The 24,659-nt window shown below is 39.5% G+C and overlaps 1 protein-coding gene across 8 annotated transcripts in view; it reads right to left on the minus strand.

The window, feature by feature from the left end:
• Positions 1-16,019: 16,019 nt before the first annotated feature.
• ZBTB20 (zinc finger and BTB domain containing 20) overlaps positions 16,020-24,659 on the minus strand; it is a 654,299-nt gene continuing 645,659 nt past the window's right edge. For all 8 annotated transcript variants that reach the window (XM_075263309.1, XM_075263308.1, XM_075263310.1 and 5 more), the window contains 2 exons: positions 19,270-20,856; positions 16,020-17,368 (listed from right to left, as the gene is read on the minus strand). In XM_075263309.1, the coding sequence (XP_075119410.1) occupies positions 16,698-17,368; positions 19,270-20,836 (2,238 nt within the window). In that variant the 5' untranslated portion in view covers positions 20,837-20,856 and the 3' untranslated portion in view covers positions 16,020-16,697. The remainder of the gene's footprint in view (positions 17,369-19,269; positions 20,857-24,659) is intronic.

The following is a 24,659-nucleotide window of genomic DNA, read 5'->3' on the forward strand; positions in this document are numbered from 1 at the left end:
ATAGACCTGATGTAATATAGTATGGGACTGATACACACCTGACATATAATATAGTTTGGGACTGATACAGACCTGACATGTAATATAGTTTGGGACTGATACACACCTGACATGTAATATAGCATGGGACTGATACAGACATGGGACTGATACAGATCTGACATGTAATATAGTATGTGATGGATACAGACCTGACATGTAATATAGTATGGGACTGATACAGACCTGACATGTAATATAGCATGGGACTGATACACACCTGACATGTAATATAGCATGGGACTGATACAGACCTGACATGTAATATAGTATGGGACTGATATAGACCTGATGTAATATAGTATGGGACTGATACAGACCTGCCATGTAATATAGTATGGGACTGATACAGACCTGCCATGTAATATAGTATGGGACTGATACAGACCTGACATGTAATATAGTTTGGGACTGATACACACCTGACATGTAATATATTATGGGACTGATAAAGACCTGCCATGTAATATAGTATGGGACTGATACAGACCTGACATGTAATATAGTATGGGACTGATACAGACCTGACATGTAATATAGTTTGGGACTGATACACACCTGACATGTAATAAAGCATGGGACTGATACAGACCTGACATATAATATTGTATGTGACTGATACAGATCTGACAAGTAATATACTGTAGTATGGGACTAATACAGACCTGACAAGTAATATAGTATGGGACTGATACAGACCTGACATGTAATATAATATATATTTATATGTATCATGTTCCAAAAAAAATAGTGGGTAATCCAGAACATCTCCCTCTGACTGTCACATTTGTGGGGTGTTTTTTCTACTAAATAAAGTTTTGCCACTTCTTTACTGTTGTTTCGATCACAGAGATTCTTCACCCCTGAGATTATGTGACTGTTTGTACACGGTGACCTGGGCAGAAATGACACATTTTGGATTTTTATTACTAGGAATGTTTGTGCATCTCGAGTTGCGTCAGAATTTTAGCCACAAACACACATTGTTATATGGTGTTTTTTTTTTTTTTAACAAAATATTTTGATATAAAACTGCACAAAATAGACGACAATTTTTGGTTATATTCTTATTATGACCCAGATATCAAAAGTGGAAATTGTCCCAAACCTGAGTCCAAGTTTTAAAGGATCTTTCAATGCCTCCACCAAGTCCAAATCTTTGCATCCCTCATTAGGCGCTGTGCCGCAGATTCCAGTGCAGTTGGAATTATTTTTCATGCCCCCACCATTCCTGAGCAATCATTTCTACAATTACTGGCCCCAGTGGACTTCTTAGCCTCTCTATTGTCAAGTGGGCGGTCCCACAGCAGGTAGTCCGGACCGCCCACCTGACAATAGAGAGCCCAAGTATCAAATTTGGTTCTGAAACTAATAGCAGCGACTGCTCAGGAACGGTGGGGGCCAGAGAGAAAAAAATTCAACAAAAGGTCGCCAAGCGAACAATATTTTCTGTACGGCCCAAATTAAAGAGACACACCCCCGAGGAACTTGTTTTCATTTTTGTTTTATTCTTCCTTCATATTCAAACTTCACAAACAGTGTGAATTTACAATACCTCAGAAAGTGAAACTTACAAAAAGTGCTGGTAACATTTAAAAAAAAATAAAATAAAAATAAACCAAAAAAAAAAAAAACATCATTCTTTAGCAACATCGATAACTTCTTCCACACAGAACAGAAAACTTGTAAAAGTTTTTTTTTTTTTCGTATTTAAGGCGTAATACTTCTGTATAAAGTATATGCAAGAGATAAACTTTCACAGTATTCAAAAAATGTCACAATAGTAATATAATAGAATATTGAAGCGCTACAATTAGGTTCTTTTTTTTTTTGTTGTGTTTTTTTTTATATTTTTTTTTTGTCCTGTTTAAATAACAAATACAAATCACAGGTAAATATAGGTGAGAAAGATAAGAGGCTAATAGTAGACGGCCTGAAGGGTTCTGCCACGGTGGAAAGAAAAGCTGTCAGGATGTGTGGAGGAATTCGAGAGTTTAAAGCACTTGATAAAAAGGCGTATGCATTTCTTATTTTTTTTTTATTTTTATTTTTTTTAAATCTTAAAAGTTTATATTTCTTCTGTTCACTTATTTATTTTTTCTCTTCACCATTGACAAATGTTACTGAAAAAAAAAAAAAATTCTTCAAAACGGTTACAAAAAAATAAAATGAAAAAGTTTCGTTCTTATCTCAGGACTCTTGGCCTGCCTTCTCGACAAAGACATGATGGATTGGGGAAAGGGTGTCATGGGTGGGGTGGTGGGGTACCAGGCCTCACAGACATGCACACAGATAGAGGGCCGCAACGCCGATGGCTGATGTTACCGTAATGGATGGACGTTACAATATCATTACAATATCAGTAAGTGCTTATGGAGTGACATCTCCTCTCGGAGCAAAAACTCTGGAGGAAACTTAAAGTGAATAAGTGGGAGGGTCTGAGATATCGGGGTCTCAGCTTTGACTTTTTATCTCAGCTTTGACTTTTTATCTCAGGGTCGCGACTTGGAGTATTCGAGCTCTGATGATTTTTTTCTTTTAGGGCTATACATTTTTTGTCTCACAGTCAAAGTTTTAACTTATTTATCCACGAGAATTGTTTTGTACAATTTTTTTTTTATCTCTAGTTCTTTTTATAAGACAGTTCTGTTTTTGATTATTTTTTTTACCTCAGAGTTCAGATTTTTTTTTTTTCTTTTAGGGTTGTGACTTGGTATCACAGGAAAATAAATTTTTGTCTCAGAGTCAAGGCTTTGACTTATCTTTTATCAAGAATATTTTTTTATACAATCTTTTTTAATCTCTGGGCCTTTTTATAAGATGTTTTTGATTTTTTTTTGTAGCTCAGAGTTCTATTTTTTTTTTTTTCATTTAGAGTTACGAGTTTGTATCACAGGAATCTGATTTTTTCTGATTTTTTATTTCAGAGTCTGACTTTTATCTGATTTTTTATACATGATTTTTTTTTATCTCTTGGTTTTTTTTTTATAAGAGGGTCCTGTTTTTATTTTTTACCTCAGAGTTCTATTTTTTTTTTTTCTTTTAGAGTTAAGACTCTGTATCACAGGAATCTGATTTTTTCTGATTTTTTTTGTTTCAGGGTCTGACTAATTTTTTATATATATGACTTTTTTTTATCTCTTGGTCTTTGGGTCCTGTTTTTGTTTTTTATCCCGGAGCTCTGCTGTTTTTTTTCAGATTTACATATTTTAATCTGCGCATCCCCGACATATTAGAGACTTGATTTTAGATCACGGACCTCTTATCTCAGACCCCCGGGGGTAATAGGTCAGTTCATCTTTCTGTTGCCCCACGCCCTTCTCGTAATAGACATTATATCAGGGTGTCGCTATACATTCTTCCTTATTTTTCAGTTCTTACTTAATTGTTACATCTACAAGTGTTTTTGTAAATTTCGGCCCATAGAATGATGGCGGCCTTTACAAAGATCATATTGGCCTGATCTTATATATCACAGGGTCATAGGCAGGATGCTAAATAAAAAACACGATAGTCATCCAGATATATAATGGCTGATAGGAAAATCACAAAATTGCAAAAACTTAAAAAAAATAATTCTGGAATGATTGTGATTTTTGAAACAAAAAAAAAAAATGTAACTAGACAGGAGAAGTCTACATAACATGAGTGCGACGTTCCAGCACTCTCACGTGTATAAGGTGCGTAACATAAGAAGAGATGACACGTTCCGTGCCATAATAAGGTGCATCGAGAAGGTTTTCTTAATTTTTCACGACCACTTTCACACATCCCCTACCACACCCTGATTATCAAACCAAAACTAAGTAGGTTTTTATTGTTTTTGAAAGGCAGGCCAAGAGTTCCTGTAATCCTCGTATTAACCCAATACACGACGGGTAGCGTGCGGTTACCGATAGATAAATTACCTTCAAATTTTCAGCTTTTTTTTTTTTCAATGGTTTTTTTTTTCTTTTAAATACAAATATATACATGTCAACTCACACAGAATACAGAAATGTATATAGAAAGACATACACGCAGTATATATGTATACATACGCTGGGTACATATACAGATACACTGCCTAAACACCACTTGAAAAGAGGAAGTGAATTGAACAGTACCAAAAATAAAACAGTTAGTGAATAGATGCGGCTGTCTTGTCTTGTAATGCTCCGACCATTTTATCTATTTTTTTTGTATATATTTTTATTCTCCTAAAAACACACAGTTCCTTATTGTCTTCCTAACATCGTTCTCTGTACTGAAATAGTCTTACAAGCTGTGGAGATGGCAGCCGAGGGCTGCGAGTGGATGACTAGTGAGTAGATAGTGCTGCTTGTTTCTTGGATAATGGTGCAAATGCTTTTGTTTTTTTTTTCTGAGTGTGTGATCCGGTATTGGAGGTTGTTACCTCACTCTGGACTGTTGCTGAGGGAATATGCAAGGTTTGGGTTTATATAAATAGCTTTGGAGAGGAGTTGAGCAAGCGGGATCCCGCTGTGGTCTGGTGATTAGTCATCAGTTCTCACCTGGCCTTTTCCTAATTGACAAATTGTGGGGTGTGTAAGGTGCCCATGGCGGTGCCCTTTGTGGCCAGACCTACACTGATCCTAATTCTCAGGGAAAAGACTTCTGGCACTATCCCTTCATCAAGGTATGATATAGATGTAACAACCAGGTCCTATATTGTATGTCCCCAAGTCAGAACCTTATTATGGGGTGTGTAAGGTGCCCATGGCGGTGCCCTTTGTGACAAGACCTACATTGAATCTAGCTCCTGGTAAAATAACTTCATATGATCATAGTACAAGGGACTATGAAGACTTAGAATTTTCTTTTAATAATTTTGTTTCTTAGTGTCAAAAAAGTTCAGGTGAGAACGAAACTTTTGGACAACCAGGCCGCAGGTTCTTATCATGGGTGACAAAACTTCTCCATCACTAATTTGGTTTTGATTCAATCACAAAGTCATTTGGAAGAAAACCTCGGGTAGAAGAAATGGCTGAGAACAACTGAAGTGAGTGGAGAGAAGATATTCAAGTCTTGAAGGAGGCAGTATTCACAGTGAAGAAGGATAAAACATCGTTCTGGCAGTGATGAAGTCTTGTAATTCTTAAAAAGTGGGGTCATATTTTGGGGGCTGTTTTGGGCCCACACCTGTAGTAGGAAGCACTTCTGAACGTTACGACACTATCCCGCTGTCTGCTAAAACCTTTTACACCCTGGGTCCGATATTGATGAATGTAAATTAAGGTGAATTGAACATCAATTAGGGATGAGCTGTTTGAGGTGAGGGAATGAGTTTAAGGCCACACTCTATGTCTAGAATACAAAAATAAATATATCATGGTGGGGACTAATGGACTTTCAAGGTAGTGACGAGGTCCCTTATTCTCTAGGCAAGGGCTGAAGGGACAGTCAGGCCTCATCCTTACCAAGGAAATTGCTTTCCAAGGCTTGAATGCAGTAGCTTTGTGCTAACTCCTTGGAGAAGACAGACAGTAGCTAGAACAGAGAGAGGGGGCAAAGGCGCCCCACTTGGGTTACTTTATAAAAGCAGAAACAAAGGCACATATACTAGAAATTGTATGCAAGGTGAGGGGCTCTGTATAGAAAGAAGGAAGTCAACCTCAAATCCAATATGTATCTTAAGTGCTATTTTTGTGCTCTGTGATCTTGTTATGGAGGGTGAGCCCCGAGGGTTTCAGATCCAAATGACTGTGAATTTGGTTGCGTTGATAGGTCGAGATGGAGAAGGATCTATGGTTTATGGGTTTCCGAAGCTCAACCCCTCTATATATGGAATTTTTTGTGTTTGAATGTCATGATGTCCCCTCCTTCCCTCTCCTTTTAACTTCCGAATATTTTCACGACAATTTCAAAAAGTTCTCAGAGAGAACAATTTCATATCGGAAGGCAAAGGGGATCGGGCCGAGACGTCGATTCTTGATATTGTAATGGAAACGATTGGTTTTCCTTAATGCTTAAAGTCCAGTGTTTGACATCTCATAAATAATAGTCTTCTCAATAAAAAAAAAAAATTAAACTCGAAAACACAACAATCCCTTTTCTACGTTCCTTTTCAACACAAAATTAACAGCAGTGGATACAAATATTATCTTAACACGTACAAAAAAAAATCTTCTCCCATCTTTAACACTCATTGACAAATCAGCTTTAATATCTCAGATATGCAGCATATCCATAAGGGCAAACATAGATTGTTTCAAATTGTCTCTCTCCTTAAAATTTTTGATTTTTTTTTTTCGATTTTTTTTTATTAATGCCTTCACCAAAGAGAATTATAACAAACAAAACAAACAGTCTTATACCAATAAAATGCATTCAAAATAGAAAATATTACACAAAAACAAAAAAATAGGATTCCTTCCTTAAAAATTAAAAAAAAAAAATCTGTCAGTTCTCATTTCAAGACAATTTCAGTCGAGGGCGCGCTCTACGAATCTAGATTTTTGATGTGTGTGGTTAAGTAACCCTATTTTCGCATTGCAGGCTTTCTTGCCCGGGGCTTGGGGCTGATGGTATACGTGGACCATGTCAAACACCCCAAAACCGTGGCCGAACTTTACAGGCAATAAAAAAAACTAAAAAAAATCAAGGAGTTAATATTTTGTATTTACAATTTATTATGGAAAAATCAAAAACTTTCCAATATCTTTGGTCCGATTTCCACAATCCACCTTTTCTTCTTTTTAGAAACCTTGAGGGGGTCACAATTTGGTTTGAGCACAGCTAAGGTGACCAGGGGTTCACATACTTTCATTGGAGTTCCAGGGATTTTTATTTTTTTCTAAATTCGTTAGAAAGAATTAGCACCATGGATTGAGAAAGAGTAATACTGAAGTGCTAAAAATCTAGAAAAGGTGAAGGCGAAATTTGGATTGAATGAGTCAGCACCAAGAGATAAATGACTACGAGGTGGGTAGTCGGGATGGGAGGGGGAGGTATTTTTTTTAAAGAAATTCTAATGATCAACTTTGACTTGAATAGATTAAAAAATAGAAGATTTTCCAGTAAAAATTTGATGGCAGTTATAGAGTGAAGCCGCCTCCTTCCATTTTGGTAGGTCAGCATCTACCCTAGTAGACAGGGCCGTTGCCTGAAGCCTTCTTCTCGCTGTTAGGTGGACGGTGGTGGTCCATATAGCAGAACATTACGAGGCTTATCTAGACAGCCACAATTTTTCAAAATGTTTTTTTTTTTTTATTGCCTGTAAGCCATAGCAATTCTGTAGAAAAATGTTTGGGGAAAAAGGGGTCAGTAGACATGACCATGGCGGTGCCCTTTACGACCCCTCAGGCCATCACATGACACCAGACGCAGCCTCAAGACATAACCGCAGCACGGTACCAAACACTCTCTAGTGCATCGTCATCTGACAAAAATAACGTCTTCCTATTAAAATGATATAAAAAAAGCTAAAGATATATGCTGTATATGTACAATAAAATGAACAAACTGAAAGCATTGTCTAAACACAAAGGCCTTACTCTATTGTCTCCCCCCGATACTCGCCAAAACCTGCAATGCGCTTCTGCGTCGTCACCATAACATAATACAACGATTATATGATTACAAAATTGAACTAGTGTTGTACTGAAAAATCCCCCTAGAACTGGTAAGCGCTGCCCGGCCTCCACATGGGCGAGGCCCCCAAACAGCCGCCCATCGCGAAAAAAAAAAAAAAAAAAACGAAAAAATCGATAAGGCTTTGTAAGGATACTTGTAGCATGTTTGCGCATTGCGTGTGAACATGTTACCGGCCTCTTGCCTGAAATTCAGCCTCTAATATTTGGTCTACAGTAGAATTACATATTAATATTCTGAAAAATAAAAAAAAAATGACAAAGAAAATCTAAAAATATACCAAAAAATTGCGCTTTTTTCTTCTTTTTTTGTATTTTAAAGTCATCGCTTTTCACAAGAACGGTTGATACTGCTTGTAAAGATTAAATACAAGGAACGGTGTTAGTCATTAAAAAAAAAACTAAAATAAAAATCTGTTCTATCGATAACTAGCGCTTTAGTGAAATTAGTGCTGCTGTACGGACAGTGATTGACAGGAGGGGGAGGGGAGGGGCGTCAGAGCTCACGTCGCTTTAGATCTAGTCAAAATATAGCATTAAAAAAAAAAAAAAGTACAATATATCGAACTAAAGACAAAAACTGAGACCAGGAAGGATTTTGGTCTTGTTTTTTTTTTTTCTCTTTGGCCCGGCTGCAGTAGTGCAGCCCAGCCCGTGGATTTACAATGTGTTGCGACTGATACAACAAGGCAGTAAGGTGGTTTCCTTCTTGGTAAACGTCTACGAAGTTCATGAAGTGAGCGGAATCCCCCAAAAACAACAAATAAATACATCTGCTACCTATAGACACTGCCTGGGGTAAACATACGACGAGCGAGTGACAGTTCCCCCTCAAACACCAGCACCAAACTCTTTAGTTGCCAAAATATTTCGAGCCATGATTTGGTCAACTTCCAAAAACTCCGCTATTTTTTAAGTTTTTTTTTTTTTAGAATTTTTGCATTTTTTTTTTTTTACAACTCATTGCAAGAAACAAACAACTATAGATTATTCCCCTCGTAAAATTTTCTCATTTTTAGAATTTTTTTTTTTCTACAAGGGGAAAAAGTGCAATGCTTCGTTATTCGCACACGAACAAAACCTCTCCGAACAAAAAACAGAAAAAAAAGAAGCAGACGCCAACAAGCTGATAATAACTCACATCAAGAGAAGAAGACGTCTCCCCGCGCTCCTTGGCTGAGACGAAGAGAATGTAAACGACAGCAAGCAGTGGACTGGAGCCGAATGGGTGTATTGTGAAAATCCAAAAAAGTTTTATCCAGATACTGGCCTGTCGTAGAAAATGACAAGGGACACGACGCTGGGTGCAGGAACGCGTGGGGATAAAAAGACAACCTAATGCAAAGATATTAATGCACAGATGACAACCCAAGAATAGGACATCAGTCTGTTCCTCCAAGCCGCACCGTCCACGTCGTGAGTGTGGGTGCATCCTTCTGTAGCTCCAGGTGAAAAGTACTTGAGTCTAGTGCAAATCTAATCACAGCATTGCGGGCGTGGGATCCCACCGCTCCAGGCGAGCGACTGTCCGCCTGATTTCAGTAGGATATTGCAGCAAGCAGCCATTGTAATATACGAGCTTAACGTCTCAAGGAAAGCATAAGGCTGAGACCTCTACGAAACGTGTTCTTCTTAATACTTGCAGTACGAGCCTCGTTTTGTCTCACTTTAGGTCTGATCTGCTACTTCGGACACGCGTGTCTACAACAAGGTTATGGCTGTTGTTTCAATAATAACAAAATAAACCGCTGCCCGGAAGATACCGGACACTGGTGGAGAACTCTAGGCGTAGAGCTTCATGGTGGTCTCTAGAATTAGAAGAGGACAATGTCCTTCTCCGTAGAATACGTTACAGATCAACAAAGACAACTGCCATCGTTCCGTAATACAAGGTAACAGGTCTGTGAGGTCCACAGTGCACAGCGATCAAGAGGAGGGATTCCTCCAAGAAGCTTTAATACTGGCTCACAGATTGTGTTTTACTCCTCGCCCCCCTCCCTCCACCCCACCACCATCTCAGTCACTCTATAATATCTCTAACCTAGGCACCAGTTCTCATCCTGGTGAGGACCTTCTCGTCTACTTCAGGAAGCACGAATGCAACTTTTTGTGTCGTGAAGACGCAACATCTTAAGAGCCAGTTGGCGTATCAACGGGTTATTTGTAGTTGTATTGTTGGTAAAGCATGGCTGGTTTAGGCTAAGGATGTCAAAGATCTTGACCTCTCGTCAAACATTCCCAAACCTAAAGTCGGCCATGGATATTAGAGGAAACGAGGGTTGCTCGTGGACAAACTATCGATCGATCGGCACAACCAACAACATTGAAGGTGGCCAATGGTGACCAACGTGGAATGGTAACAAAACGTTCACAAGTCAGATTTTCATATATCTGAACAACGTCTCGTTCCAGGCCAGACATCGGCCTGGAATCGTACACCAGTTGGCCAAAGCTGTACGGTAGACTTTCCTCTCGTATCCATGGCCAGATTGTAGGCTCATCTCCGACCGTAACGCTTCCAGCGGTTTCCATTCGCCTATACGGAGAGTGTGTGTATATTATTACAGGGAAGGAAGGCAATAAGTTGTGGTTACATCTAGGAAGATCAGTTTTTACTTTAAGTGGGTTTAACCCATCTCAACTTTGTAGCTACTTTTTATTTTTAACCATCACATCAGCATTGTCAGCTCCTTTCTGCCCTCTACCTCTCGGCCTGTGCAATGACTTGTCAGTAGTGCAGTGCAGTGCAGTCAAACTTAGTGCAATAATAATCAACGCAAAACAACACAACGAGCAAACTCACAAACCAGAGAGTAGTGACGGAAGAAGAAGATTGGCCAAAAACATCAGAAAAACAAAAACAGAAACAAACAGGTGAAACCCCCTTCCCCGCACAACACGACAGAAAACCCAGGAGACAGCGATCACTAGGACTCTGCTTGGCCGGTTGTTAACTGCAAGATGCACAAGGGTCACGTAGATGGGAAGCGATTGTTGCCTGCGGGCGAGGCCGACTGGACACGCTTCTAGGATATTGCTACAAGGAAAAAGTCACTAAGGTGGCGTTGTGGTGGGCGACGTCTTCGTCAGGTTCTGCTCTCCAGTAACCTCTTAGGCCATTTTGGGATATTCAGTGACTGCCCTTGGAATATGGCGCCCTCTTCGCAGAAGGAGTAGCCACAAGCTGAATATCAGGTGAACTGCAAAGTAGTGCAAACCATTTGTTAGAGGGAACCTGTCACTGGGGGAGGCCCCGCTAGTTCTGGGCACCTTATAGAAGCCCTAATAATAATGGTGTAGTCGTTGGAACAAAGTGCCCAAAAACGGCCTCCCAAAAATTCCACTTTCTCCCATTTGGTGGAGTTACGACCCGCCCCGCAGCATCTCTGAAGTTGTCGGAGAGTGGGGCTCACATCTTCTACCCCCCGCCCCATTGGACACTCAAGTACAGGCAATACTCCACACTACTTTGATAGGGCTTTGTGCAGAACCTGGTGACAGGTTGACTTTAAGGAGGCACTGCAGAGGAGGGAATCTATGGCATGTATTGCTCTATCACCATAGGGATGAACAACCAGACAAGAACTCTACAGAGAGATGACATCTGTGTGGGAGGATATCACAGCATAGTGTTCACAGGATGACTCCCCCACTCCGCAGACAATGAAATCATCCATTCTAGAACGAAGGTGTCACAATACAGAGATAACGTCTGTGTAGAAGTTCTCCTCGGTGGAAGACTCGCACACAAAGAATTGAGATCTTGCTCCACCTGCTCCTTCATCCTATATACATATAGGTGACGGTATTACTGTAGGTTGCAGCCAGTGTATGGGCGACACCTCTGTGGTCACTAGTGTCACTGGTTACGTATGTGCACAGGGTGCGCTCTAGTGTTCTCGCACAGTAGCGTCATACTGTGTTACATAGAATAAGTGCTTGGCATAGTCAGCATAGTATGGCGGTGACATACGGTACAGTCTGTCCTCTATTAGTCTGTCCAGTCATGCCCCTGCTGGAGGAGCTCCGGCCTCACTGATGTTTGGGACGGCTGCACTCTCATGAGTCTTTGGTTGGCCGCACAGAATGACGCCTTGTAATGTCTGGACTTTATGGCAGGTTTGGTTAAAAAATAGAAAACTCTGCAAATTTAAGTAAGCTAGATGAGGAGCCCCCTTCTGGCCCCGGGGTGTAGCTGCAACCACTGCATCTTCTATATCGCCCCCTACAGCTAAGTCCTTGTTTGGGGCCCCTGGCTTGGCCCACACCTGGCCAACCATCCCTTACAGGAAAGTGGCGAAGGCAAGACAAAACTGAAAAAAGTTGCACATTTTGGGGCGAAGATCTGATTTGTGCTAAAATTTGTAACTTGTAATATCTTGTTCATCAGAAAACAGCTGCACAAGGTCTGATGATCCGCCCCGATCACTGTCAGACCCCTGGAGACCTGATCTCTGTCTCATCAAGATAGTGACATCTAGTGGACAAAAGTAAGAATGCAGTGCACTGTTTTTGGTAGTGTGATCTGTATATAGCAGATACTTCGCTTGTGACATATCTACTATGTGTCACTGTATTCCATATGTAGTGGATTATATACAGCCCTATATGGAAAGTTCATTCTATACATCATCCATAATATTATCCTTTCAAGGATATTATAAATGGATCATAGGGCAAATAAATTGTATATTCTAAGTCGCAAGGTCCCATCCCATAAGTGGCAGGGAATAAGTCTGAGCAGTAAGTGATGCAGTGCAGTCTATGGGTATTAGACCATGTGCACACGGTCCACGTAGAGGGACATAATGGAAATACTGCAGCTAGTTTTAGAGAAAGCTACGCTACGCTGATGTCCAGACGGCCATATTGCTGTCTTGTCTAATAGGCATGAGAATGCAGCCATCACCTTCCATCATAGGGCAGCTCGGAGATATTCATTGGCCATAGAGAATAGCGCCTCCACTCTTCATAAGTGGCGGACTTACTCTAAAGGTTCCCGCATACACAAAGCTTCCTTATATAAGAGGGCAGGGAAAGATCCTGGGGCCATTGGGACAAGAAAGATCAAAGTTAATGTTCTGAGATAATAAATCAGAGCTATGAGATAAATCAGAGCCATGAATACAGTTAGCATGCCAAGGAAACAAGGCAGAGATTTTGGATAATAAGTCAGTGCCCTGATATAATATGTCAGAGCTCTTAAAAAAATAAGTCAGCACTCCGACATAAGTCTGGGATAATAGCGCTGAGATAATAAGTTAGATAACTCAGATAATAAGTCAGGGCACTGAGATAATATAGCAGATCTCAGAGATAATAAGTCATAATATATCAGAGCTCAGAGATAATAAGTCAGTACACTGAGATAATATACCAGATCTTAGAGATAATAAGTCAGTACACTGAGATAATATATGAGATCTCAGAGATAATATATCAGGGCTCTGAGATAATATATCAGATCTTAAAGATAATAAGTCAGGGCACTGAGATAATATATCAGAGCTCAGAGATGATAAGTCAGAGCACTGAGATAATACATCAGATCTTAGAGATAAGTCAGGGCTCTGAGATAATATATCAGATCTTAGAGATAATAAGTCAGAGCACTGAGATAATATATCAGAGTTCAGAGATAATAAGTCTGGTCACTGAGATAATATATCAGAGCTCAGAGATAATAAGTCAGGACACTGAGATAATATATCAGAGCTCAGAGATAATAAGTCAGGACACTGAGATAATATATCAGAGCTCAGAGATAATAAGTCAGGACACTGAGATAATATATCAGAGCTCAGAGATAATAAGCCAGGACGCTGAGATAAAAAGTCAGAGCTTTGAGATAATAAACCAGCACCAATATGTTAGGGCTCTGAGATAATAAGTCAGCTTTCTAAAATAAGTCAGAGCTTTGAGATAATAAGTCAGAGCTCTGACATAATAGCTCATATTTTTAACTTCAGTATGTAGGACTGACCAGTCTAGGATGTTTGCCTTGCTACTTTTCTGACTGGCACATTCAGGCAATAGATAATATTCTTCTCTGATAGACAGAGCCCCCAATATTCAGGACCCTGCCGAGACCTTAGTGTCATTGTGGATTAATATAGGCCCACCCATACAGACGAGATCAGATAAGGGGCGGAGATTAAAGAAACCTCCGGAGACCCCACTCATTGATTGCATTGTCCACCACAAGTCACGTGGTAGATAAGGAGTTAAAAGTTCCTACCAGCAAACAGACGTTACATACAAAACAACAGAAAGCAGCATATGGATTCCGATAGAAGGGTTACGGCTAATATTCATTCACTTGCTTTATATTCTTGCCTTCCTAAGGGGCAGACACGATACCGATCTGCTACCGCCCCCCCATAACCAATCCAGATTGTACCACTACACATTCAGTGTACATCCTGCTTTGTTCCTTGCACTAAACATGTTATTCCTAAAAATTACAAAAAAATTAAAATAAAAACACGGTTCACTTGACTCAGGTTCATTGGTCTACGAGAACGCTCCCTGCACCGTTACTTTACATAATCAGACAACATTCTGTAAGAAAATATCACTGGATTTCCTCTAAGGAAATTACAATTGCAGAATTTGCCAAAACCACGGAGAACAGTTTTAGTTCTACGGTCACCATGACAAAAAAAGATAAAACAAAAAACTGCAAAGCAGGTTCAGCGCGAGACAAAGAGCAAACCTCCAAAACTACAAGAGGGGAGAGGAGCAAACCTCCAAAACAACAAGGGAGGGAAAAAAAATCTGTAAATACAAATTTGGAAATTTAATTTAAAAAAACATTTCAGAAGCATCTCCAAAAATATAGAACGGATTCTAAAATAATCCAATTTGTCATTTTTGAATTATTTTGAATTATTTTTAAATTTGGTAAATTGGAGAATCACAAAACAAAAATATACAAATCTACGGTAAACGGACAAAATATTAAAGCGTGGTAACCAGCTATAGAATAATCACTTTAGATTCTCGATGTAACATGACTTTACTGGCAATTGTGTAAGGCTGAAATAGAAAAAATCCAAAAACAAAATAAAATGTTTTTGGTAAATTAAGAAATTGTGCTATTTATTATGGGAAATAATTAACAGCAAATTAGCTGATTTTACCTATAAATTTGGCAAATAAACGAATATTTTTTTTGTCTTCTACAAGGACAAAAAAAACCAAACATATAAATATATAATACAAAATAAATTTTAGATTTCCTTCTGGATTCAGGATTATTTTTCAAGTCCTCGGCAATAATTTTGTAGGGTTAAAAAAATAAATAAATAAAATGATTTCACGTTACCTTCATACATTTTCTATTATTGTTAAAATTTTAAAAAATTGTTATATTTGGAAATTTCAAAAATCATTTTTTTAAAAATTCAGCAAAATGTAATTTTTGGTTTGCCAATTTCTTCCTGTAGACTTGCTCCTTTAGGCTTTCGTAGTGTTGAATGAATAAATAGGCAGGTTGTGACCATTGTACCATGGCGACCCTACAGACCGTACTGGTTGGCTTTGGCAAATCCTATAACAGAATAATCCCACAAATTTCCAAAAAGTGGCTCCTCCATCGCATACAATACTCTGCAACCATTTAATGGATAAAAAGCAGACTGTTCCTTATAATCTGCGCAAACTCATTAAAAGTAAGGCCGAGTCGGGGCTCCAAAAAGATTTCACCCCCGAAACGTAAGTGCTCAGAAATGGTAGACAAAAAAAAAAAAAAATTTGCAAGTTCTAATCTACGCGAGATGAAAAAAGAAACAGTCTGCCTTCAAAATCATCACAAAGATGAACCCAACACAAGAAGATGGATCAACCCCACCCCGAACCCCGCAAAATGGAAATTTCTCTCTCAACAAACATAGAACAGAACACACCATAAGAATGGTGCCAGATTTCACCTCCGATCTGTGACTGGAGGTACCAAAAATTAGAACAGATTTTTTTTTTTTGTATATGTTTTCTATACCTCAGATGTTAGTCTGTGACATTGGTTCCGTAGACACGTTTGTGCCCTTGTCCTGTACTGCATCAGGAACTCAGATAATGACGCGGATATCGAACACATGTTTGCTTCTGTCATTGCAGAATCTTTGCTTGAAAATTCCAAAAAAAGAACAAAAAGTTACAAAAAAAAATTAATTTAGCACAGCCACATATTTTGCCCTTATGTGTTTTTTTATGTCGCTCTTTCAGTTCTTCTATTTTCTTCAGCTGCAGATGAAATTCATGGACGGGTAAGAAACGTGATGAGAGGGGGATTGTGGGTGGCAGGACCAGACCGTAAACCCCCTCCCCCCCCCCCCCCCCGGAGGCCGCTCGCCAGCCTCTTATAACTGCCTGTTCCTCCCCCACATAAAAAAAAAACAAAAACATTTAATGCCGCAATATGGGGGAAAAAAAAGATAATAATATAAGTGCGCAGTTTTTATCCATCAGATACTGTGAAGTCCGAGCGGTTAAATGCTGAAAATGTCCGTCAGAAAGTAAAAAGCAATGGAAAAAAAACAAAAACAAAAAAAACCCAAAAACACTGTAGGCGGCATATTAAGAGACAGTAGGCCTTTCTGAATATCTTGTTATATTATTTGTTTTTTTTTGTAGTGCTCTACACAAGTGGAAAAAAAGGGTTCAGTTTTTGTTTTTTGTATTTTTCATGAAGTTTTATTTTTTTTTCATGTGTCTTTTTGTATTTTTTTTTTGTATTTTTTTTTTTAAAGAAGGGTTGTATTTAGAGGCCAGTAGTTAGAATTCCAACCAGTAGAATTCAGGTCTATCTACCAGGCCTTAAGGCCACCATCTGAGGGAGACTGGATAAAATATATATGCAGGTTATATATCTTGATATATAGAGATATATATATTCACCCACTCTCCGGAAATGTAATGTACCAGCAGGCAATAAAGTTCTTCATGTAGTACAAAATGTCACAAAAAAAAAACTAAAAATAAAAAGAAAACTCTTAAATTCTAGTGCCATAGCTTTTGTTGTTTGTTTTTTTTTTGTTTGTTTTTGTTCGTAAGAATGGATGGTATCTATCCGTCGGAGACGTGCATTCTCATGTGGTCGTTAAATTGCTCGATTTGGTCAAACTTAGTTGGGCACACTGAGCAAACGTACGTTGTGCCCTCAGAGCATACCGGGGCCCCGCTGTTGGGGGGCCCAGGGCGCGGGACTAGAACTGGACTAGGTGTTGGAGCAGCAGGAGGGGGTGCAGCCAGTGATGGTGCCGGTGCTAAGGCAGAGACCAAAATTGGAGCTGGAACTAAGGCTGGAGTTGGAGCCAAAACCGGAGCAGTTGCCAAGACCGGAGTAGGAGGCAAGACCGGTGCTGGAGGCATGCTGGGAGCTGGAGGCAACCCTTGTCCTGGGGTGGTGACAGGAGCTTGGACTGATCCTGGAGCTGAGTTTGAAGATGGAACGGGTACTGGGATGCTGGCAGTGCCGTTGGTGGCGCTGTGAAGGGCCACGTGCCTCTCCAGCAGCGTCTTGTGAGAAAACTTCTTTTTGCAAATGTAGCACTCGTAAGACTTCTCTCCGCGGTGCAAGCGCATGTGCACATTGAGGGAGCTCTTTTGGGTGAAGCGCTTGTTGCAGATGCTGCACTGGTACGCCCTCACGCCGGTGTGCGTCACCATGTGTTTGATTAGGTAATCCTTCAAAGAAAAGGATCTCCAGCAGATGCTACACTGGTGCGGCTTCTCTCCTTTTTGTAGGGGAAAAAAAAACAAAAACAAAGAAAACACATGGTCAGTAAAAACGTCTCGCAACCAGATGACTATGTGTACATGACATGAGCACAGATGTTGGAATAGTTAACATTCTGGACATATACCACTCCTTAGTAATGGCACACGGGGGACAGATCCGGAATGCGGCTGTAAGGTGTGTGACTTCCGAAAGCACAAAAATATTGTATGTGAAAAAGCAAAACCTCAACAACAACAACAACATCGCATTGTTAGTGCCAAACACTGGGACTTCCTAATCAGATATTTATGGCCGCACTGGGAATTATGAGGTGGCCGGAACGTTGTAGTGAACACAGCTGAGGAGGGGTCTTATCCAAGGTGGTCAGACCTTAACTCATGTCTTATGAGGTGGTGGAAGGATTCTTGGAAATCTTTGGGTGTCGAATTGTTGGACTTTCTGGGAGGGAGATGGGTTGGGAGAGTCGGCCATGGTAGGACAATGATAGTTGGATCCTTTGAGTTCAGCGGATGGTTTCTGTACAATGAGGATGATGGGGACGAGGCCGACTTTGATTGGTTGGAAGATAAAGCTGAGGTTGGCCATGAAGGACGAAGGATTGAAATTTCATGGCAGAGTAAGGGATGAAAGGGTGACTTATGGCAAGGTGGTAGTTTTTGAGAGGTGGCCAATCCATTGACAGGTGGGAAGGGTGAACTTATGTCAATGGGGTTTATAAGGCTCAGCTTAAGGAGTTTGCTGGTTAGTGGGCCTCTCTGATGTCATCATGTAAGAGTGCGGTGGACTTGTCAGCCATCGGAGACAATATGGCAGCCTTGTGTCTCAGTCAAGCCTATGGGGTTGAAGCTCTTCAGAGCAATGAACATATATAGTAAGGTGTCTGGTACAATTAAAGGGAATGTGTCCCGGACATTTTTTTTATAAATTAGAGTGAATCTTTCACATACAAAATGCCGTGGCCACAAACCATGATGTCACGTTGAGGGCAGGCCAGAGTTGCCTACAAACAGCTTTGATGCAGACCTAGGCTCAAAATCTCACATTTTTGCAAAGAAGATGTATTTATTTATTTATTTATGGGATTTTGGTAAATGGCTAAACCTTTGATCACTTTTTATTCAATTATTGGGCGAGAATAATGCACAGAGTACAGCGGAGTGTTGACTGGACAACTTTGATACATGGGGCTCATTACATTGAGGTGGTGGTGGTGGGGTCCTATGGATTCTCAAGCAACTTATATATAGGGACAGTCGTGTGGAACAGACGTTCACCGAATTGGCAATGGCTAATGTCTACTCCTCCTGAGTGCAACCCCCTTACATGTGTCTACTTGGCTAGGCAAGTGAGCAACTATTCTGAAGAAGAGGTGCAGGTGTTGGAGAGTCAAGACTAGGGTTGAGCCGATCTTGAGATTTCAGGATCAATTTTAAAATCCGATTTTCGATCATTTTCCAGCCGATCCCGATCGTGAAATTTGCTTGATCGCCGATCGGAATCTGACCTTTTACGATCCCTCAACCCTAGTCAATGCTTCTCTATGGGAAAAGTCACTTTTAGGGTTGAGCCAATCTTGAGATAACCTCCGACCTCGATCCTGCTGGAAAAGATCGGGATCGGAATTCCAATCGTGATCGTGAAATTTACTCGATCGCCGATCAGAATCCGATCTTTTCCGATCCCGATCGCTCAACCCTCGTCAAGAGGCAGCGATACACATGAGATAGTTGGGTTTAGCCGACGTGTGTATCGGGGTATTTACTGTACCAGTTTCTGTTGGGGGTTGAATGATGGATGATTTTGACCTGACATACAATGGCGGAGGAGACGTCCAGTAGACTTAGTACTGGTGGAAAACAATAAGAACAATACTGGAATGGTGGTGCGCCCACGTACCTGTATGTACAAACATGTGCTTCACGTAATTCTGTTTGGCGGTGAACGTTTTGTTGCAGAGGGTGCACTCGTAAGGCTTTTTTTCTCCCTGGTTGCTGCCTGTGCTGTGTCCACCTTGGGATTGTTGGTTCTGAATTTGGGAAGAAAATGGAGACAATCCAGCTTGGGGAACCGTCACAAACTGTGTTTGCTGAGCAGCCAGGGGTTGGGGCAGACTGAAGAGGAAAGGCTTTGGACCTGTCCCCGCTGCCTGCGTAGTGAAGAGGGTCGGAAGATAGGTATTGCCAGCTGTTCCAATGACCTGGGTATTACTGGTCAGGGTTAGTGGCATTCTCAGGTTGCTGGTGAGTGTTTCCGTCTGACGTAAGTAGAGTTGAGTGGTTGGCAAACTTTGCGCAATTGACTGGGAGACAGAAGTCTGTAGGACCCCCTTTTCAGTGCTATTGCTAACACTGAGCACTGTGCTGTCCATGTCCACGGTATTGCTCCTCTCAGGAGAGGAAGAGCTGGTATCTAAGTGCTGTTGGTTCTGGTTTTCTACGCATTCAGTGGACAAGTTATTTGACTCTGCTTGGGAAGGATCCTGTTGCCCGTCTCTAGGCATAAACTGCTGCTCCACGGAGTCCGGCTCTGTGCCGATGGATGAACTTACTCCAGAGTCAAAACTTTCCCCTTTGGGTTCGCTTTCTGTGCCTTCAGCTTGATCGGTGTCTTCAGTGCACTCTTCCGACTCGTTGCGTTCCAGGGCCTGTGACCTCTGCTGCCCATAGTAGTCATAGTCATCTTCTACTTCTTGTTTTATGTGTATATTCCCCATCATTGTCTGAATGCGTACAGGACGTGGCTGCTTCCGGCAGTGGGTGGTCTCTGGGGTGGTGGTTAGAAACCTCTCCATTCGCTGAGATCGCTGATGGATGCGCGTGATCCAGCTGGGCTCCTCCATGTGATGTTGTCTGGGCAGCCCTAAGGCAGTCTCGTGGTGGCTCACTAGAGCCCCACTATAGAAGGAACGTTCTCCACTGCCATTTTGCATGGAACATGTGTATAGGGTAGAGTAGATCCTGTCTACGCTGTGCTGGCGGTGACCTCGCAGGAAGCCATTTTCTGTGTCGCTGCTCTGCCCAGAGGTACCAGATTCTGGGGTACCCCTGGGTGTCTCTTGGCCAGAGTCCTGTATTAAGGGGTACACGCCACCTACATTTTGTGAGACAATTCTCGTGCATTCGTCAATGACGGTTTTTATCTGTAGGATGCTTGCGGCTGTCAGGATCTGAAGAGCCTCGGATTGGGAAACCCGTAGTACCCCACTGTACATGAAGTCAATGAGCTTCTGCACTGCATGGACTGACACCACTGAGGGGATTTCGATGTCACTGTACCCTAGCAGCAGTTTGTCCTGGAAGAATGGGCTGCCAGCGGCCAGCACGCAGCGGTGGGCCCGCAGCATGCTTCCGTGGATTCGCACCGTCACGTCACAAAAGTGGCCACGGTTGCGCTGCTCGTTGAGCGTCTCGAGCACGGAATTGCTGAAGTTGTGAAGGTTGATACTATGAATGCGCTCTGTCATCCCCTTGCAACTGATGTCACCTAAAAAATAAGAAAACAAGAAGCAATAATCAATAATTAAGTAATGAGCGAAACACAGAAGTAGCATCATCTACTCCGAAGAAGCCGACACCTCATGTCATGGTGCAAAATACTGGAGCAATATCAGATCAGTGTTCTTATATATAGTGATATGGACCATGCTAATATAACCTGGGTATATACTGTATATAATTATATATGTACAGCTGGTATAACCTGGGTATATACTGTATATAATTATATATGTACAGCCGGTATAACCTGGGTATATACCGTATATAATTATATATGTACAGCTGGTATAACCTGGGTATATACAGTATATAATTATATATGTACAGCTGGTATAACCTGGGTATATACTGTATATAATTATATATGTACAGCCGGTATAACCTGGGTATATATTGTATATAATTATATATGTACAGCTGGTATAACCTGGGTATATACCGTATATAATTATATATGTACAGCTGGTATAACCTGGGTATATACTGTGTATAATTATATATGTACAGCTGGTATAACCTGGGTATATACTGTATATAATTATATATTTACAGCCGGTATAACCTGGGTATATATTGTATATAATTCTATATGTACAGCTGGTATAACCTGGGTATATACTGTATATAATTATATATGTACAGCCGGTATAACCTGGGTATATACTGCATATACTTATATATGTACAGCCGGTATAACCTGGGTATATACTGTATATAATTATATATGTACAGCCGGTATAACCTGGGTATATACTGCATATACTTATATATGTACAGCCGGTATAACCTGGGTACATGCTGTATATAATTATATATTTACAGCTGGTATAACCTGGGTATATACTGTATATAATTATATATGTACAGCCGGTATAACCTGGGTATATACTGTATATAATTATATATTTACAGCTGGTATAACCTGGGAATATACTGTATATAATTATATATTTACAGCCGGTATAACCTGGGTATATACTGTATATAATTATATATGTACAGCCGGTATAACCTGGGTATATACTGTATATAATTATATATGTACAGCCGGTATAACCTGGGTATATACTGTATATAATTATATATGTACAGCTGGTATAACCTGGGTATATACTGTATATAATTATATATTTACAGCCGGTATAACCTGGGTATATACTGTATATAATTATATATTTACAGCCGGTATAACCTGGGTATATACTGTATATAATTATATATGTACAGCCGGTATAACCTGGGTATATACTGTATATAATTATATATGTACAGCTGGTATATCCTGGGTATATACTGTATATAATTATATATGTACAGCCGGTATAACCTGGGTATATACTGCATATACTTATATATGTACAGCCGGTATAACCTGGGTATATGCTGTATATAATTATATATTTACAGCCGGTATAACCTGGGTATATACTGTATATAATTATATATGTACAGCTGGTATAACCTGGGTATATACTGTATATAATTATATATGTACAGCCGGTATAACCTGGGTATATACTGTATATAATTATATGTACAACCGTTATAACCTGGGTATATACTGTATATAATTATATATGTACAGCCGGTATAACCTGGGTATATACTGTATATAATTATATATGTACAGCCGGTATAACCTGGGTATATACTGTATATAATTATATATGTACAGCCGGTATAACCTGGGTATATACTGTATATAATTATATATGTACAGCCGGTATAACCTGGGTATATACTGTATATAATTATATATGTACAGCCGGTATAACCTGGGTATATACTGTATATAATTATATATGTACAGCCGGTATAACCTGGGTATATACTGTATATAATTATATATGTACAGCCGGTATAACCTGGGTATATACTGTATATAATTATATATGTACAGCTGGTATAACCTGGGTATATACTGTATATAATTATATATGTACAGCTGGTATAACCTGGGTATATACTGTATATAATTATATATGTACAGCTGGTATATCCTGGGTATATACTGTATATAATTATATATGTACAGCAGGTATAACATGGGTATATACTGCATATACTTATATATGTACAGCCGGTATAACCTGGGTATATATGTACAGCTGGTATAACCTGGGTATATACTGTATATAATTATATGTACAACCGTTATAACCTGGGTATATACTGTATATAATTATATATGTACAGCCGGTATAACCTGGGTATATACTGTATATAATTATATATGTACAGCCGGTATAACCTGGGTATATACTGTATATAATTATATATGTACAGCCGGTATAACCTGGGTATATACTGTATATAATTATATATGTACAGCCGGTATAACCTGGGTATATACTGTATATAATTATATATGTACAGCCGGTATAACCTGGGTATATACTGTATATAATTATATGTACAACCGGTATAACCTGGGTATATACTGTATATAATTATATATGTACAGCCGGTATAACCTGGGTATATACTGTATATAATTATATATGTACAGCCGGTATAACCTGGGTATATACTGTATATAATTATATATGTACAGCCGGTATAACCTGGGTATATACTGTATATAATTATATATGTACAGCCGGTATAACCTGGGTATATACTGTGTATAATTATATATGTACAGCTGGTATAACCTGGGTATATACTGTATATAATTATATATTTACAGCCGGTATAACCTGGGTATATACTGTATATAATTATATATGTACAGCTGGTATAACCTGGGTATATACTGTATATAATTATATATTTACAGCTGGTATAACCTGGGTATATACTGTATATAATTATATATGTACAGCCGGTATAACCTGGGTATACACTGTATATAATTATATATGTACAGCCGGTATAACCTGGGTATATACTGTATATAATTATATATTTACAGCTGGTATAACCTGGGTATATACTGTATATAATTCTATATGTACAGCCGGTATAACCTGGGTATATACTGTATATAATTCTATATGTACAGCCGGTATAACCTGAGTATATACTGTATATAATTATATATGTACAGCCGGTATAACCTGGGTATCTCCTGTATATAATTATATATGTACAGCCGGTATAACCTGGGTATATACTGTATATAATTATATATGTACAGCCGGTATAACCTGGGTATACACTGTATATAATTATATATGTACAGCCGGTATAACCTGGGTATATACTGTATATAATTATATATTTACAGCTGGTATAACCTGGGTATATACTGTATATAATTATATATGGACAGCCGGTATAACCTGGGTATATACTGTATATAATTCTATATGTACAGCCGGTATAACCTGGGTATATACTGTATATAATTCTATATGTACAGCCGGTATAACCTGAGTATATACTGTACATAATTATATATGTACAACCGGTATAACCTGGGTATATACTGTATATAATTATATATGTACAGCCGGTATAACCTGGGTATATACTGTATATAATTATATGTACAACCGGTATAACCTGGGTATATACTGTATATAATTATATATGTACAGCCGGTATAACCTGGGTATATACTGTATATAATTATATATGTACAGCCGGTATAACCTGGGTATATACTGTATATAATTATATATGTACAGCTGGTATAACCTGGGTATATACTGTATATAATTATATATGTACAGCTGGTATAACCTGGGTATATACTGTGTATAATTATATATGTACAGCTGGTATAACCTGGGTATATACTGTATATAATTATATATTTACAGCCGGTATAACCTGGGTATATAC

This window comes from Leptodactylus fuscus, chromosome 2 (assembly GCF_031893055.1).
Source record: "Leptodactylus fuscus isolate aLepFus1 chromosome 2, aLepFus1.hap2, whole genome shotgun sequence".
NCBI lineage: Eukaryota > Metazoa > Chordata > Amphibia > Anura > Leptodactylidae > Leptodactylus > Leptodactylus fuscus.